General features: G+C 36.9%; 1 protein-coding gene across 1 annotated transcript; it reads left to right on the top strand.

Annotated features, from left to right (window-relative positions):
* The first annotated feature begins 6,895 nt into the window (after window positions 1-6,895).
* Window positions 6,896-8,467, top strand: LOC108989982. Its single transcript, XM_018963775.2, has 4 exons — window positions 6,896-7,079; window positions 7,282-7,407; window positions 7,514-7,684; window positions 8,112-8,467. The coding sequence occupies exons 1-4, from the start codon at window positions 7,002-7,004 to the stop codon at window positions 8,190-8,192; spliced, it is 456 nt and encodes a 151-aa protein (XP_018819320.1). The 5' UTR covers window positions 6,896-7,001; the 3' UTR covers window positions 8,193-8,467.
* Window positions 8,468-17,602: the final 9,135 nt, after the last annotated feature.

The following is a 17,602-nucleotide window of genomic DNA, read 5'->3' as shown; positions in this document are numbered from 1 at the left end:
TTTGAGGGGGCCGAAATCCTTGGTTTTGAAATTGGTGGAGAGAGCACGTTTGAAGGTCTTAATCTGGGAGAGATCATTTCCAGCAACTAGAATATCATCAACGTAGACAAGCACAATGGTGATAGTTGTGGTTTTGACCAAGGTGAATAAAAAGTGATCTGCTTGAGATTGAGTAAAACTTGCATCAAGAAACACAGTAGTTAGTTTAAAAAATCAGTTGCGGGATGCTTGTTCGAGGCCGTAGAGGGATTTGTGGAGGCGGCATATCCGAGAGGAGGTGTCATGTACACTTCTTCATGAAGATCACTGTGTAAGAAGGCATTGTTGACGTCAAGTTGATGTATTATCCATTGCTGAGTGGCGGTTACAGCTAACAAACACCAGACATTAGTCATTTTTGCAATAGGTGCAAAAGTCACATGATAATCAAGGCCTTCAACTTGAGTGTAGCCTTTTGCAACCAGGCGAGCTTTATATCTTTCAATTTAACCATCTACTTTGAGTTTGATTTTAAAGACTCATTTGCAACCGATGAACTTTTTACCAGGAGGGAGTGGTTCAAGTGTCCAGGTAGAATTGACTTCAAAGGCACGAAGCTCATTAGACATTGCTTCACGCCAATGGAAATGTCGAAGGGCAGTGGAATAGCAAGAAAGTTTAACAAAAATGGTGAGGGCATGTAAAAATGTAAGATGAGAAGGTGAAAAATGAGAATATAAAAGAAAAACAGATAAATGATGAGCAATACCTGATGTTGATACATCGAGTGATGATGTCGTGGGCCCTGCGTGTAGAGTTGGACAAACATAATCCTGGAGATAAGCTGGTTGAGAAGTAGTGCGACGAGGATGAAGAGAAGTAGAGGGAGAGGGAGGATCTGTGGTGTTAGTAGAAGGAGGAGAGGATGGAGTTGGTAGGATAGGTTCGGGATCAGGTAAGGGGAGGATAGGTTCGGGAATGGGTAAGGGAAGGATAGAGGGAGATGGATGGGAAATATCTGGAAGACCTTGAAAGGGAAAGATGTCTTCATGAAAGGTAACATCTCGAGAAAAAAAGATTGATTGTGTGTCGAGATTGTAGAGTTTGTATGTTTTGTGGTTCCTGGGATAGCCAAGAAATAAGCATTTTGAGGCACGGGGAGAGAATTTATCTCGATGAGCACAAAGGGTTTGGGCGTAACATAGATAACCGAACACACGAATGTGAGTATAATTTGGAATGGTGTTGAAGAGAAGTTCAAAAAGAGATTTGTTTTGAAGAATGCAATTTGGTGTACGGTTAATGAGATATGCCGCAGTGAGTACACATTCTCCACAAAATTTGAGAGGTAAGTGTGCTTGGAAGCAAAGGCTTCGAGCAATATTCAGGAGGTGCCTGTGTTTTCGCTCCGCAACGCCATTTTGTTGTGGAGTTTCAACACAAGTATATTCATAAATAATGTCGTGATTATGAATATATGATTGAAATTTTTGCGAAAGAAATTCTTGTCCATTTTAAGTGCGAATTTTTTTTATCGTGGTATTGAACTGATTTTGGACAAGGGCAAAGAAATGCATGAGATTTGTATATGACTCAGATTTATAACGCATAAGATAGATCCAAGTGGTGCGGGAAAAATCATCGACTATAGTGAGAAAATAATAAGAACCACAAATGGAAGAAATATGGTAGTCACCCCAAATGTCACAAAATATTCTATTGAAAGCAAAAAAAAACTTTTATTATCACTAGAGGAAAAATGCAAACGTGTGTGCTTAGAACGAGCACAAATATCACAATCCGAAACAACATGAGAATTATTAAATAATTGAGAAATAAGAAGACGAGAAGGATGACCTAGGCCTCGATGCCATAAGTCTTTATTTGCAATGGATTGTATGGAAATAGCAAGAACATTGTTGGGCCGGTACACATAAAGCCCATTGCAAAAATCAGCCGCTCCAATCAGCCTCGTCGACTGTGGGTCTTGAAACAAAAAGTTTTCAGAGTAAAAAGAAACAATGCAATTGGTGTTAGTGCTAAGCTGAGGGACATATAAGAGATTAAAATGAAAATTAGGGATATAATAGACATTTGAAAGAGTAAGGGAGGGGGATAGTTAGCAATTGTCGATACCCTTAATGGAGAGGGTATGACCATTCGACAATCTCACCGAGAGAGAAGGGAGAGGGGATTTGAAATCAGAGAACGCACGCCGGTTGTGGCACATGTGGGCGCTAGCGCCACTGTCCACAACCCAATCGTGATGGCTGTCAAAGGAGGAGGGAGAGGAAGTAACATCACCGACGAAATTGGAGGGAGTGGGTGTCGGGGTGAGAGGGTCTAGCAATTTTTGGTAGAGCTCCAGCGTTAATCCAGGTACTGGCGACGAGTCTGAGGAGAAAGAGGCCTGACTTGCTACCAGAGCCAAGGTAGGCGATGGTTTGCCGAGAAGAGAAGGGCGCGACTTGGAGCGTTGATCGCGCCCAAGTGGGTATCCGATAACCCTCCAGCATCGGTCACGGGTGTGACTCGTTTTGCCACATTTAGTGCAATGAAGGTTGCTTCTGGTGTTGCCGGCGTTGGCTGCTGCGAAAGCCATGGATTCCATCGGCACTGGGCGTATGTGAAGTAGGCATTGTTGCTCTTCCTGAAACAAGATATAAAAAACTTTTGTGATGGGGGGAAGGGGTTTCATAGCTAGGATTTGGGTTCTGAGATCGGCAAAGGAATCATTTAGGCCAAAAAGGAATTGGAAGACACATTCATCGTCTGCTTGTTTTCGTAAATCCTTGAGATCATTGTTATTTTGAAGATGGCTTAATGTATCCCATATTTGTTTGGTATGGTTGTAATATTCATGGATAAAGGTGGTGTTTTGCTGCAGAAAGGAAAGCTCACGTTTGAGGTGATAAAGGTGGGCATTATTGCCGTGGCTGAAACGAGATTGGAGGTCAATCCAAACTTCTCGTGGGTCGGTGTGATATTCAAGAGAGTTGGCTAGAGATGAACTGATGGACTTTAAAATCCAGGTAAGGACCATGTCCTTGGTTTGGTTCCATTGTTTGTATTTGGGAGAGCTAGGATTAGGAGTGGGAAGGGAGCTATTGACAAACCTGAGCTTGTTCTTGGCATTGAGTGCTCGGGTTATGGCTTTTTGCCATTTTGAAAAATTATCACCTGTAAGGAGACCAGAAACAAGGATTAGACTAGGGGAATCAGAGGGATGAAGGGTATATTGGGAAGGAACATTTGAGGAGGAAGAAGCCATGGAGGTCTTGGGTAGGGTAGGGATCGTGTTCAGGCTGATACCATGTCAAGAATGTAAAAACTGAACAATTTTATTTCAATCACTTGCTAATTACATTGATACGTTGTTGTTTAAATAGATACAGGAAGCTAGACTAAGTATGAAATAAACAAATGTAAGGAAATAATTGATATTTACAAAGTAATAACTATTTCTAAAATTATGGTGATGATTCCGAGGCTGATTTTGTGCAATTGGGAATCCTGAGCAGATTTGATTGTGTCAAATATATATATAATAAACTAATTCCCAAGATGGGTCATTGGCTAGCAACAACGTACCCAGCTAGGGATCCTCAAGAATTAAGTAAAAAATGAGATCGTAGCTAGAGATTTGGTGGAAAGCATAAATACATACAGACTTTTAACTTCCTACTTATCCGGAATTAAATATCCTCCATTATATATATATATATATATATATATATATATATCCTTTATAAAAGCATAATAAAGCTGGTTGGACAAAATTTAAAAGTTCTTTCTTATGGATGGATATTTTTGTATCATAACCATGTATTTGCAAAAGTGGCTTGGGATGTATGGCGCCTCACGACCAGAATGATATATTAATGAGCTAGGTAGATTGCTGGATCGATCGAGATATGTCGGAAAAGAAAAAAAAAAAGCGGTTTAGTGGTATCTTCAATTTAAACCATTTGGAGATTCGTAATTTATATATGTTGAGGAATAATCTTACATTGTCTGTGGACAAGGTCTTAGACATGTTTATAAGAAATGAATAATCCTTTTTTTTAGAACCGGTTTTATGAGATGAGTTAGCTACGCTCATGAATTTCTTCAATATATATATATTTCAATAGGAAACATATATTTCATGACATTGATAATATATTTAAACAATATTAATGGATCTCAACAGTTTTTTTTTAAAATAAAATATCACATTTATAATTATGTTTATATAACCTTCACATAATCATAATGTTAATTATAAGAGCCTTGAGCGATAAAACGCTTACATATATATATATATATATATATATATATATATATATATGGACAATCAAGTAGTACTATAGAAATCATGCATGTTGTCTAATCTCAGCAGCCTGCATGCAGTTGCACCTTTCTTGGCCATTGGATCCGCATGAACTTGGTTTGTTTCTCTGACCCTGCCCCACCGACTAATTAATGGACCGTTCCAGCTGCTTTCTTATGCATGCCATGCACGAATTCGCCACAAATTGGGAATGGATCATTTGTTTTATACATCATAATATATATATAAACAATGAATAATAAAGGCATCGATCGATCTATCGCGCGTACGTAGCAGGCCAGAGCAGGCACTGATCAAGCTAATATACCCTAGCTAGCTAGCTAGCTATGAAGAATATTAAAATTGATCAAACTAGCTAGCTATATATCTAGGGCTGCTGGCCAGAGATCACAAGCTCGGAGCAGATAGATTATTTTTGCGGTGAATTATTTGTTGTATGTGATGATTATTGAGCACACATGTGAATAGGTGGGTACAACTGTGATTTGTTTTTATACGATGAAGACAATATTGTTCATGTTGGAGATATATGATCAAATGCAATTAATATTTTACATTTATTAAATTATTTATTTATGCTCTTTATTATATATGAATCCATCTGATCAATCGGTTACAGTTTTATTTTTAATTGGATATTGTGGCCATAAATATTAATAATCTTCCCATGCATGCATAATTAATTTATCTCCTACATTATTAATAATCGCTTAATTTCTTAATCATCTAGCATTCATTTCTGCTTCTTTCTCCTCTCATATACCTCACGAACTCGACAGTATATGATCTCTGAGCCTCTCACTGTATATATATATAGTACTGATTGGCGATATCACCAGCTCCAAGTATATACAGTTATCTATTTTATCCTTTCTTTCTTAAAAAAAGCTAAATAAATGCTTCGTTCGAACCGAGTGGCAATCTTATATATATATACACACACATGATACACAAGTGCACATAATTCCTTCCTATATATATATATATATACACGCATGACATACAGATGGAACCGCCACAGGCAAAATATTACTGTTGAGTTAGGGTTGTTGCATGCATGCCTATAATTCTTTGATGCGCATGATATTCATCTAGGTCTATCGGGGAGAGAGAGAGAGAGAGAGAGAGAGAGAGAGAGAGATGAGGGGCACGTGCAACGAGAGGGTGGAGGGAATATTAATTAATTAATTAATTAATTGTGGGCTTAAACGCGTTTAGGAAAGGAATCTGCACGTGAGTAGAGGCATTCAAGTTTCTGGGGTTCAGGGAAGAAAGGCATCGAAAGCAGCGAAGCAAGCGTTAAAGGTCGTTTAGCTGTCAATCCCTCCAAACACTTTCACGGGGCTGATCCCTGCACTACTCTCTCTCTCTCTCTTCCCGTCACCCTTTTGTCCCTAGCTCTCTCTCTCTCTCTCTCTCATGCAAATCCAATAATATTATCTCGCCCAACGCGCGTGCCTTTTCACCGAGACGTCCTCAAAGCATGCGTATAGTAATTATACGTAGATATGTAGTCGAGACGGTAATTAATATTAATGAAATATATAGGCATATAAAGAGAAAGTACCATACATACATTATCACCAATGCGATCTTATGCATGGGGTCGACCAGCAGGTTTAATTAAGCTAGCTAGAAATTATATAATGAATAGATCAACTTGATTATGTGTGGGTTGATTATATGCGTGGATGTAATAATTAAGGTTGTCTTTCTAGGCAGAGAATGTTATAAGATCCCTATCAGAGGTAGTTTGATTTAACATCTACCTAAGCTCAAAACTTAATGAAAGTAATGCGCACTATCATCAACTAAACATATTTTAAATTTTCTAAATAAGCTCCTTATTATCATCATGTCTAGGCTGCACATGATTCTCCATATATCTCGACGTAACATAACCCATATTATATACATACATATATATATATATATATATATATGAACCGGATCGGATTTCGAAAACTCATTTTCCTTTAATTATTTGAATATGGATCAGATCTTGGACCAGTACGCCAACATTCCTGGGGCTCAAAAGTTTTCCCTTTTTTTAGGATCGGAGATCAGAAAGAAAAAACATAAATCTGCATCTTGGCCGAGGTATGATCTCCAGAAAAGGCATACATAGATAGTACTATTTTTCAAGCTGGTTATAACTGATCTCGATCGGTCCAGCAATATATAGAATGAATGGGAATTAATTAAGTACTAAAGATCACTAAAATATTATTAGGACCTCTGGCCTAGCTAATATTCTAAAATCTTGGTTTTATTTGTTTAATTACCTAATCTTCTCGTGTTTATATTCATTATCGTCATTAAACTGGTTTAAAATTTGTGTCACAGATATTGTTTCTTCTCAATTGAAATTACTCGGCCAACTATAAAATGATATATATGACATATCCCTTATCAAAATTTTGAAGAAGAGAAGGTCAATATCGTATATCAATACAAGGAAGTAGAGTTTCTTGGAAGGAAATGGATCGAGGCATGCAGCTAGCACTCGTGCAGGAAACAAACAAGGGATTGTATAGGATCGAGATTAGCTCATCCCCCTCTTTAAAAGGCCCCCAAAGCACCTGGCATTCATAAGATGCAAACAGAAGAATAAGGGAGAGAAAACAGAATATATGTGTATATATATTAATTAGAGGTCAAAATAAGAGGTAGAAGAAAGCTAGCTAGCATGGGTTCTAGGGAGCAAAAAAGAGCAGCCTTGAATGGGAAATTACAACAGCTTCGCGCTGCCACCAACTCTAGTGCTGTAATTGGCATTTAATTATCAACTCATTCATATATACTTTAAGTTTTACTTTGTTATATTGTTAATATCTGCTTTTTTGTTGAAGACGCAAAACTTTCTCGTATGGCGCTCCTCGGATCCGATAACCCAGCAATAATATTATTTCTCTAGTTGTTCTTCGTAGTTTGTGTGTGTGAATTAACTGATATTGTGTCTTTGGCAGCTGAACAAAGCGTCAATCATAGTAGACGCATCCAAATATATAAAGGAGTTGAAGGGAAAAGTGGAAAGAATGAAAGATGCTGGAACTTCACAGAGTAGTTCGAGCGCCCAAAATCCATTGCCCGCGGTACGTACGTGCACATATTACTTTTAGTTGAATCCATCTAATTTCTTGAATCCTGTTCTACAAAATAAAATAACCTCTGCCAGCTACTTTGTTGTACTTTAATCAGGTTACTGTGGAAACCCTAGAAAGGGGTTTCCTTATAAATGTGTTCTCGGAAAAAAATTGTCCGGGTTTGCTCGTCTCGATACTCGAAGCCTTCGAGGAGCTGGGTCTTGATGTGCTTGATGCTAGGGTTTCTTGTTCAGACGTTTTCCAGCTAGAAGCAGTGGGAGGAGAAGTAAGCAAGAATGTCTTTTTCCTTAGTGCTTTATCTATATATGTGGAGTACTCTAATAAACAGAATTGATCGAGCTAATTCGACTGTGTACGTACTTTTCATTCAACTTATACGGGCCTACATGCATCACGCGTGCTGCATGTATCAGTACGTGTCTGAAGCCTAATCCTATGCGGTTTTTGTAGTTTGCTGATTTTCTTGATCCGTACGTAGAAAGCTTCAAAAAGGACAAAAGAAAAAAAAAAAAAAAGAATATCACGTGTGGATTATACAAATAGTACTGTGTAAGCCACACATTTGATCAGGTTATCAGATTGTGTACGTGTATATATAGACTAACGTACGCAACAATGAGTGGTTGGCATCAAATCATTGTTTTTTCTTAATTTCACCCATTTTTGTGCTTACATGATCATTGATTTTGCAGAATCCAGAGCACGTTGATAGCTTAGATGCTCAAGTAGTGAAGCGAGCAGTGCTGGAAGCTATCAAGAACTGCAGTGCATGAATTAAAGCAGTAAAATTGGATCATGATCATGATCATGATCTTCTTGCGTCGTTTAACGATCATTTATCATGAGTATTCAACCCATGTCAAAAGTACGGTATGTAGGAAAGCCAAAAGCGAGAAACTTTAATTTGTATTTTAATTTCATGCAGAAAGCATGTACGTACGTACAATATTGGGCATTGATGGTGAAGAAACCCGATATGCCTTCTTGGTGAAAAAATGAAAGATGATAATACATATTGGATTTCCATTGATCAGTAATTTCATCGACACTTCGTGGCCTTATGTTTTATAGTTTTCTGATGCCTTATCTTAATTAGATAATCCAAACATGTCTTAATATATATATATATATATATATGTACAGTAATTTTGTGGTGTATGACATATACATGCATGCAAGACTAGTCAAGAACATGTGATATGTGTGGGCCGGGATTAGATCTATTAATCCTACGTACGTACAAAACTTTTGTACCTTTAAAGACCCAACTTAATTGGAACAAGGAAGATATTAAGTTTTTTCTTCTATATTTGTACAGATTCATCTTATTAATGTAGTACTTCAATACAATCAACGTAGAATTTGAACCTAAATACTCTATATCAATTTGGGTTTGCATCACCACCGCAGTGGCTTCAGAACCTCTTTAATTTTTCTATTGTGAATCGTCTCCATGAAATAAAGTACTCTAGAGGTTGTATATGTAAAGCTTTTCTGTAGTTTGGTATCAGGAAAATCATCAATAAGAAGGAATATAATTGAAACTATCCAGCTGGTTTGGGCCGATAAGTATAGGAATTCGAAGATCTTTGTGAATTAATATAAATATATATAGTGAAACTATTGTTAGTTGGACTCAATTACATTTGAGTTGGATACATATGACTTTAAATTGATAAATCTACCGCAAATGATCTTACATTGATTTATAAGCGACGGTCCAGATATTGGGCCCTCTACAGCCCAATATAGTATCTTACTTGACGAATTAGCTAAGGCTAATAATAGATTGGATTCGGCTTGTTGCTTTCAAACCCAACGAGGTCCATCGGGCTGTATTTAACATCTAAAACTCTTCCTAGAATCAAAGCCCAAGGAAACAAAAAACAGAGAAAGAAGGCAAAGGAAGCGTTTATAGCTAGTTTCTACAGATTTTCAAGAGTTGATCATGGGTCAAGCTTTTTATAAAAATTCATATATATATATATATATATGAAAGAAGCACTCTTTTTATACAGATTTAAAGTATGAAAGATTATGTGATCAGATGTAGCACTTCCACTGATCATTCTCATTGTAGTGAAGTCTCCTCAATCTGATTATGTCCCATGCAGCACTACCGTCTCTATTATATATATGGGGGCTTGGATATCAATGGAAGCCAACTCATCAATGGCAATTTGTCATTCTCATGATGCTTGTAGGACCCTTAATTAATATGCTCTCATGAGCTTCAACCAAATTATGGTAAAGACTCATCCAGAGCCTCTAATTCATAAGAAAACTTGCCTACCTAGCTACCTACATTCTTTATCCATCAATCAAAATGGCCTCCAGCCTCCACGGTCACCATAATACCCTTTTTCCATTGGTTGTAAAGAGAATAACAGATGTCTGAAAATATTATTATTTCATTGCTTGATTTTACGTACTTGTCATCTAATTTTTATACTCGCGAATTGTGTAAACTATGTACAATCTTGGACAAGAAAGATATTCATTAAATGCTGTACAATTTGTTGTCAATTATTGCTTCAGATCTTGTGTTATTCGGTGGTTAATACAAAGACTGGATTTCCTTTTTCTAGTAGTACTCATTCCTTGCTGGGTATGCTTGACTTGTGGGATATTATATTGTTCCGTAAATCATGGGATGCAGAGAGATCTTATAAACTCCCCTGCGGTCTAAACAAAAGAGGATGGCCGTTGAGATTGGTGCAAAACATAGTTAAGCGGACATGGGATAATGGATTGGTTAGCACGTCAGCTTTTTGATCTTTGCTCGAGAGAAATTTAACTATCAACTTCTTAGTTGCAACTCGATCACGTACAAAGTGAAAGTCAATTTTTATATGTTTGTTCTGAGCATGAAAGACCGGATTGGATAAGAGATAAGTTGCACAAATATTATCACACCAAAGTGTAGGTGGATGAGAGAGAGGACACCCAAGTTCACTGAGTAGAGTTTCCAACCATTGAAGTTCTGCGGCAGCATTTGCTAATGCTTTGTATTCAACTTCAGTATTACTTCGGGCAACAATTTATTGCTTACGCGCGCTCCATGACACAAGATTATTGTCAAGAAACATGCAATATGCACTTGTAAAGCGTCTATCATCATGACCACTTGCCTAATTAGAGTCGGAATAGGCAGAAAGATGCATTGGTGATGAGTGAGATAGGAAAAGATCACGAGAGATTTTATGCTTTAAATAACGAAGAATATGCTTAGCACCTTGGCAAGGAGGAAGTAATGGTCAATTCATAAATTGACAAACACGATTCATTAAGAAAGCAATATTTGGGCACGTGAAGGATATATATTGCATGCTACCAACGATATTATGATATAAAGTTGGATCATCAAAAGGTTCACCTTCATGGGCATAAAGGGCACATGTGGAGGCCATGGGTGTGGAGGCGGGCTTGGCAAGGTCCATTTGCTACGTTTGAGCAAATCAGGAGTGTACTTCCTCTATGTTAGAAAGAAATCTTTGGGATCCAATAAAACCTCGATGCCAAGAAAATAATTAATTGTACTAAGGTCCTTAATAGCAAACTCAGCATGAAGGGACTTAATGATGTATTCAACTGCCAAGGACTATGATCTAGTAACAATAATATCATCAACATAAAAGAGAAAGAATATTACCAGTGAGCCTTGACGAAGGATATGAAGTGAAATGAGTCTGCTTTGGAGCCATGAAAACCAAGTTCCATTAGACGAGTGCTGAGTCTTGAGAACCATTTACAAGATGCTTGTTTAAGCCCATAAAGTGATTTATGTAGACGGCACACATGGTTGGGAAATTGTGGATGCTGAAACCCGAGGGGTTGAACCATATAAACTTCTTCAAGAGAATCATGAAGAAATGCATTTTGAATATCAATTTGACGTAAGGACCATTTGGAGGAGATGGCGATGGATAAAACAGTTCGTTGGCTTAAAAGTTTTAGAGAAGTCAAAACTAAGTTGTTGGCTTAAAACATTTTAGAGCGAAAATCAAGGTTATGATTATTATAGGGACGAAGACAAGGCCAACATGCACAACCAAAAACTCTTAAGAATTGATCGTTACGGTGTTTTCTAAAGAGAATTTCATAGGACACATATTATGTAACATCGAGGTAGATAGTCAATTTATGAGATAACATGCAGTTTGAAAGCCTCTTCCCAGTAGGTGTGAGGCAATGAGGATTGAGATTTCAACGATGTGTCAGTGACGTCTCTCAATGGACCCATTTTGTTGATGAGTATGGAGACAAGTGATACAATGGTGAATACTAGTGTTCTTAAAGAAGTTGTTGAAGTGATGATATTCGCCACCCCAATCACTTTGGATGGCTTTAATCTTACAGTTAAATTGACATTCAAAAAGAGTTTGGAAGTGATGAAATGTAGCCTCAACATTGGATTTTAAAGTGAGAGGATAAAATCAATATATTTGCTAAAATCATCAATAAAAACAAGATAACAACAATGTCATTTGAGGAAACAATAGAAGAAGGTCCACACATATTAGAGAAAATTAAATCTAAAGGGCCTTTAGACCGAGACTCAGAAGACAAGAAAGGTAAACAATGACTTTTGGCCTTTTGAAAGTCAGAACAAATTGGAGATATTTTATTAGATAACGATAAATGATGACGAGAGACAATCTTGGTCACAGTCTGAAAAGTGAGATGACCAAGCCTTTTATGCCAATCTGTAAGAGATACACGAAAGCCAATAAAAGTAGATGAATAGGAGAAGTGAGCGTAAGAAGTCCTGGAGTAGAGACCATTATGTAGAGGTCCTAGATGAAGAAGCTTCCCTAAGTTGCAATCCTTGATGACAACAAAATTTGAATGAAATTCAAAAAAGACATTATCACCGTGAGCAAATTTTTAAACTGATAATAATTTTTTGCAAATAGCAGGAACAAGCAATATATTTTTAAATAGAAATGAATTATTTGAAGCATGAAGTTGGGAAGAGCTAATATGGGTTATGGGTAAAATTATACCATTACCAACTTGAATGTGATCTCTGCTAGAGTATTCCTTATTCCTTAGAGAGATATTGTTCATGTTGGTTGTAAGATGATGGGTGGTGCTAGTGTCTGAATCTCAATCAACATTTGTTTGAGAATTCGAAGTTGTGGCAAAGTTTCTACTTTGAAAGATCACTAGATCAAATCTATGATAGCACTTACATGTGGTATGATTGGCCTTGCCACAAACTTTACATAAGGTCAGGATGAACTTGATTGTTGTCCATAATGTGAATTATTTCCTCTATAGCCAACACATCCTCCTCCTCTTTGACAAGACTTGTTGGAGTTGGCAGAGTCATTCTGTTGAATTCTTCCTTTGTAATTAAAATGCTTAGATGCAAGATTTTCATAGGAGTGTGAGAGGTTAACAGTTTAATTTTGTTGCTCAATGCGTATCTCGTGAGTAAGAAGATGACTAAATAATTCCTCTAGACTTAAGGGATCAAGTCGAGTGGTGACAAAAGTTACAAAGGAATCATAATCAGATCTGAGCCTTTGCAAGAAGGAAAGCAATGAATTCATCCTCAATGAGGGGATGTCCAGCAACGGCAAGAGTATCACCGAGGCTATTAACATAATGAAAATATTCAAATATAGTAGAACTTGTTTTTCACAAGGTGGGTAGTTTTATGCAAACTTGAAGTATTCGAGCTCGAGATTGAGACGTATACATTTTCTTGAGGGCAAGCTAGACCTCATTGGAAGTTGAGTAGCCAACCATTTGGGCAAGTACTAGTTCAATAAGGGAGGACATGAGGGTGCTGAGCAGGGCTTGGTCATGTTGAATCCAACAATGATAGGCTGGATTGGGGATGGTGGAAATCTCACCATTATCATACATGGAAGCCGAAATAAATTGTGGTGGAGGTGGTGTGGAACTGTCTACAAAGCCAAAGATGTCTTAACCACGTAAGTAGGGAACCAAAACAGCCTCTCACAGAAGAAAGTTATCCCGATCAAGCTTGACAGGAATTGATTGGGATGAGGTAATGAAGGAGGAAGGTGTAGAGATGATAGGGTGGGTATTAATATTTGAAATTGTATAAGGGTTGTTGCAGTTGTTTGAGAAAGTCATGTAGACGTTTAGTCATAGGCTCTGAAATACCATAAAAAGAATAAAAAATGTATGAAAATATTAATATTTCATTGCTTGATTTTACATACTTGTCATCTAATTTTTATACTCGTGAATTGTGTATAATTTTGGACAAGAAAGATATTCATTAAATGATGTACAATTTGCTATAAAAAATAATGCTTCATATCTTATGTTATTATATATTTTTATTCTATCGCTTAATATTATTTACTTTCTTATCCGAAAAAAATCATGCAGTACTTGATGGAGAAAATATGAAAACAACAACGATCACTTTATCTTACTTTTGTGACATAGCTTCGTTCTATTTTCTCATTTCCCTTATTTCTTCATTTGAATTTGGACACAAAGTCTAGCATTGTGACTACTTTTTGCCAGCCCACAAGGATGTCAACTCAAACTAAAAATCCTTCCACATATATACTAGAAATTTAATTATTGAAGCTTTACGAAGTACAACATGGAGGTTATACCTTTCAGCATACATACATATATATATATATATATTACTGTGAATAAAGAACCTTGAAATTACAATTTTGTCCATTTTGTGTAGATACTTTAATTAATCTGACTTCTCTACAATAATATGCATACTCCATAAAATATAATTAAACCTCTCCATGATTTGTGATGCCCATAACTATATTACATAAATTCTAACTTTAACAAAAGGTTCACATCATATATATTTTCTCCAGAAAGTGCATGACTTAGAATTATTAATCAGTTACCTAGAACTTGATGTATCTTGAAGATCACTTTTTTTTTAAAAAAATAAGTGTGCTTAATACTAATAAGTAATAATATGAGGTATATAATGTCTTAATGAGGGTTTTTGCCATTGTCAATATATAAGAAATATCTAAGAATACTAACAAGGGGTATACGACCAAAATTTCAACTCAGAGCTTAGCTACAATCTACACCAGAATATAAATGAATTCCCTGAGATCACAAACTGAAGCTCTCATCGCAAGATCTCAAGCAAGAACCTACAATGGAAGTAAAAAAAACATCAGAACTTGCATTGGTATGGTGTCTAGTTGTAGCACGCCCTTTGAACAAACTTTCAATTCATGCAAGTATAAAAATTGCATGAAATTTCATATAAAAATTCCTAATAGAAGACCTGGAAGCAAATTTGATCTTATTCACTTTCCAATACCTTCAAGACAAACACAGAGTTCTCAACCAAGCCCTATGGAACATCAAAGGACACCTGCTCATTCTTAAACCGTGGCCACCTGGTTCTATATTGTAGAAAACTCATCTGAACTACTCAACCTTTCTTGTGCAAATACATGGCCTCCCACTGGACCATATGACTCATTACAATGCTACACATATTCAGAAAGCTTTGGGAACCTTACTAGAGATTGAAGAAGACACCCAATTTGAAATTACACGCATGAAATTTATCAGGATAAAAGTTAAGATCAACATCATCTTTTCACTTAAACAAGGATTCACTCTCCCAAGAGCCTACAACATAGATACTTGGATTTTTTTCAAATATGAAAGGTTGTTGGATTTTTTCTATGCTTGTGGAAGATTAGGCCATTTTCAAATTTTATGCACTTTCCTAAAATCTATTCCGACACATCTTTCCATTATGTTCATGGCTCTGAGTTAAGAACTTCAACCCGCCATTATCTTAGACAACCCAAACTACAAATCAACAAATCCCAAGCCAAGCGAAAGAACCACATCTGACCCTCTCCACTAATCAATTCTTAACGATCCCTCTTCAAAGCAGGCCTTTTCTAGAGCATCATTCTGGTCTCAACATCCCTACCTCACAGTAAACTCTTCTAACCACAGCAACCCATCAAATCCAGAATCAACAATTTTCGACACAAAATGTAAAGTGGAATGGGTAAATGGTATATGGTGGAAAATACACAACAAATACTAGAAATTTTTTTCCAGAGTCTCAATCATTGGAACTCACTTGCGGAAAAAGCCAAGATAGCATCGGTTTGGCTTTCAAGATCCACTCGCTGATCCAACAGTCGGAAAACTTTTGGCACTTGGTGATTCTAATGCACTTTCCGGTAATCCGAGGCAAAGAGCTACAGTTGCACAACATTTACTAAGCCGAATTTTATTCACCAGCACCAACCATCTCTAATCCGATTAGAGCGGGGTTTAATTTTTTTGCTGTTAATCCTCTCCCATCATCATTCAAGGAAAGATCAAAACTCCCATCACTAGGGGCTAATTATGCCTTTCAAGCCCTAACCGATTTGACCCTCAAGAAAGAGATTTATCTCCCTCAACAACTACAAAGAAGCCTCATTAGCATTCACAATGGAGACACATGCAGTTGGCAATACAAGGATATTGAGCACAACAAGCTAAACACAAGGCCAATCTCCTCTCGGCCCATCACAATGAGCCAAATTCTCTTTTCTCAAATTTAATTCTACAATGCTCATTTCTTAACAAGCAAGCCTAGTCAGCTATCCTTCCTAAACTAAGTAGTCCAAATCACTTAAGCTCACTGGTTATTTTAATAGTCACTACCAAAAATATCATCTGCTCCAATAGCCCAGTTGCATCGACAAAAGCCTCCCACTCGTCCTCACTCAACTCTGAGGGAATTATAAAAAGGTGGAGCACTCCTCCCTTGCCCTATGAGCCACAACCTCTGAAGAAAAAGAAACAAAAAATCAACCCGCAAGTGAGGGTAATGAATCCGCAAAAGACATCCCCGAACCCATCATAGAGATTCAACTTTGCCTTTCATGCTATTGGAAATGTAATTCAAATCAACGGAGAAAATTAAAAATATATGAAGCATCCAAGGTCCACCTTGTACCTCAAGTCATACTTAGCCATGTCTAGAAAATTCAAAAAAGATGAAGAGTGAATTAGCTAAAAAATGTCTCCACCAGCCAAATGAAGACAATTGTTTGGAATTGTAGGAGACTCACTTGACCCAAAGCAATCCGATCTCTAAGAACCAATATTAGAAAATATAATCCGGATATTATTTTTTTTTTCGGAAACCATGATGTTTACAGAACGCACCTTATCTATTGTGAATAGCTTGATTTCCATTATTTTGTAAATTTTTCAGGCTCAGGGAACAAAGGAGGCCTTTTGCTTTTATGGTATCTGGGTGTAGATATTGAACCTGCTAATATTAATATGAATGTTATCTTTATTTTGATTTACTCTGATCCTCCCTATCACCTTTGGCCAGTTACATTTGTATATGCCCCTTCTCAATGGCACTTTAAAGCAAGTTTTTAGAAATTTTTGGATTCAATATTCAAAACATTCTTGGGACCATGGTGTTGTATAGGCGATTTCAACGACCTACTTAACCAATCTAAAAAATTTGAGAGGTTCCCTTTCACATCTACCTCTATGGGAGGATTGAGGAACCTTATGCAAAATCATAGACTAATTGATATCGGCTTCAGAGACCCATCTTTTACGTGGACTAACAATAGACAAGATAATGCACTTATACGCGACTGAATCATGACATTGCAAACCAACAATGAAGACTATTATTCCCAGACACCATATTGCAACATCTGACTTCTTCGGCATCATATCACCATCCACTACTTTTAAATACAATCGTTTACCTGCATCGGGCATACGTGAATATGATTCATGTATCAACAACCATCCGAAGGCAGAGTAATGCGATTGATTCTATTAAATTAGGCTCAGGTTATTGGTCGATGGACCAATCTATTATTGAATCTACTTTTCTAAATTATTTCTGGTCCATAAATACTACTACAGACCGGACAACTCCGGGCGAACTTGAAAATATCTTCGATAAACAAGTCATGGATAAGAAAAATGACTTTCTTAGTGCACCACCCAGTGAAGAAGAAACATTTGTGACTCTAAAACAAATCCCAAATAAAAAAGGCCCCAGGGTCAGATGGAACGACTGTTTTATTTTATAGACACTATTGGATTATTATCAAAAGTGAAGTCATCAAGGTAGTGAAATTTTTTTTCCAAAATGGTATACTTCTTAAACAGATGAATCATACAAATATTGTTCTCGTCCCAA

This window comes from Juglans regia, chromosome 4 (assembly GCF_001411555.2).
Source record: "Juglans regia cultivar Chandler chromosome 4, Walnut 2.0, whole genome shotgun sequence".
Lineage (NCBI taxonomy): Eukaryota > Viridiplantae > Streptophyta > Magnoliopsida > Fagales > Juglandaceae > Juglans > Juglans regia.
The sequence above is the reverse complement of the archived record's forward strand: the minus strand, read 5'-3'. Positions and strand labels throughout refer to the sequence as shown.

Coding starts and splice junctions, on each gene's coding strand:
- LOC108989982 (XM_018963775.2), top strand. CDS start 7,002: ATGGGTTCTAGGGAGCAAAAAAGAGCAGCCTTGAATGGGAAATTACAA. Junction 7,408..7,513: donor CCCAAAATCCATTGCCCGCG/GTACGTACGTGC, acceptor TACTTTAATCAG/GTTACTGTGGAAACCCTAGA. Junction 7,685..8,111: donor TAGAAGCAGTGGGAGGAGAA/GTAAGCAAGAAT, acceptor TTGATTTTGCAG/AATCCAGAGCACGTTGATAG.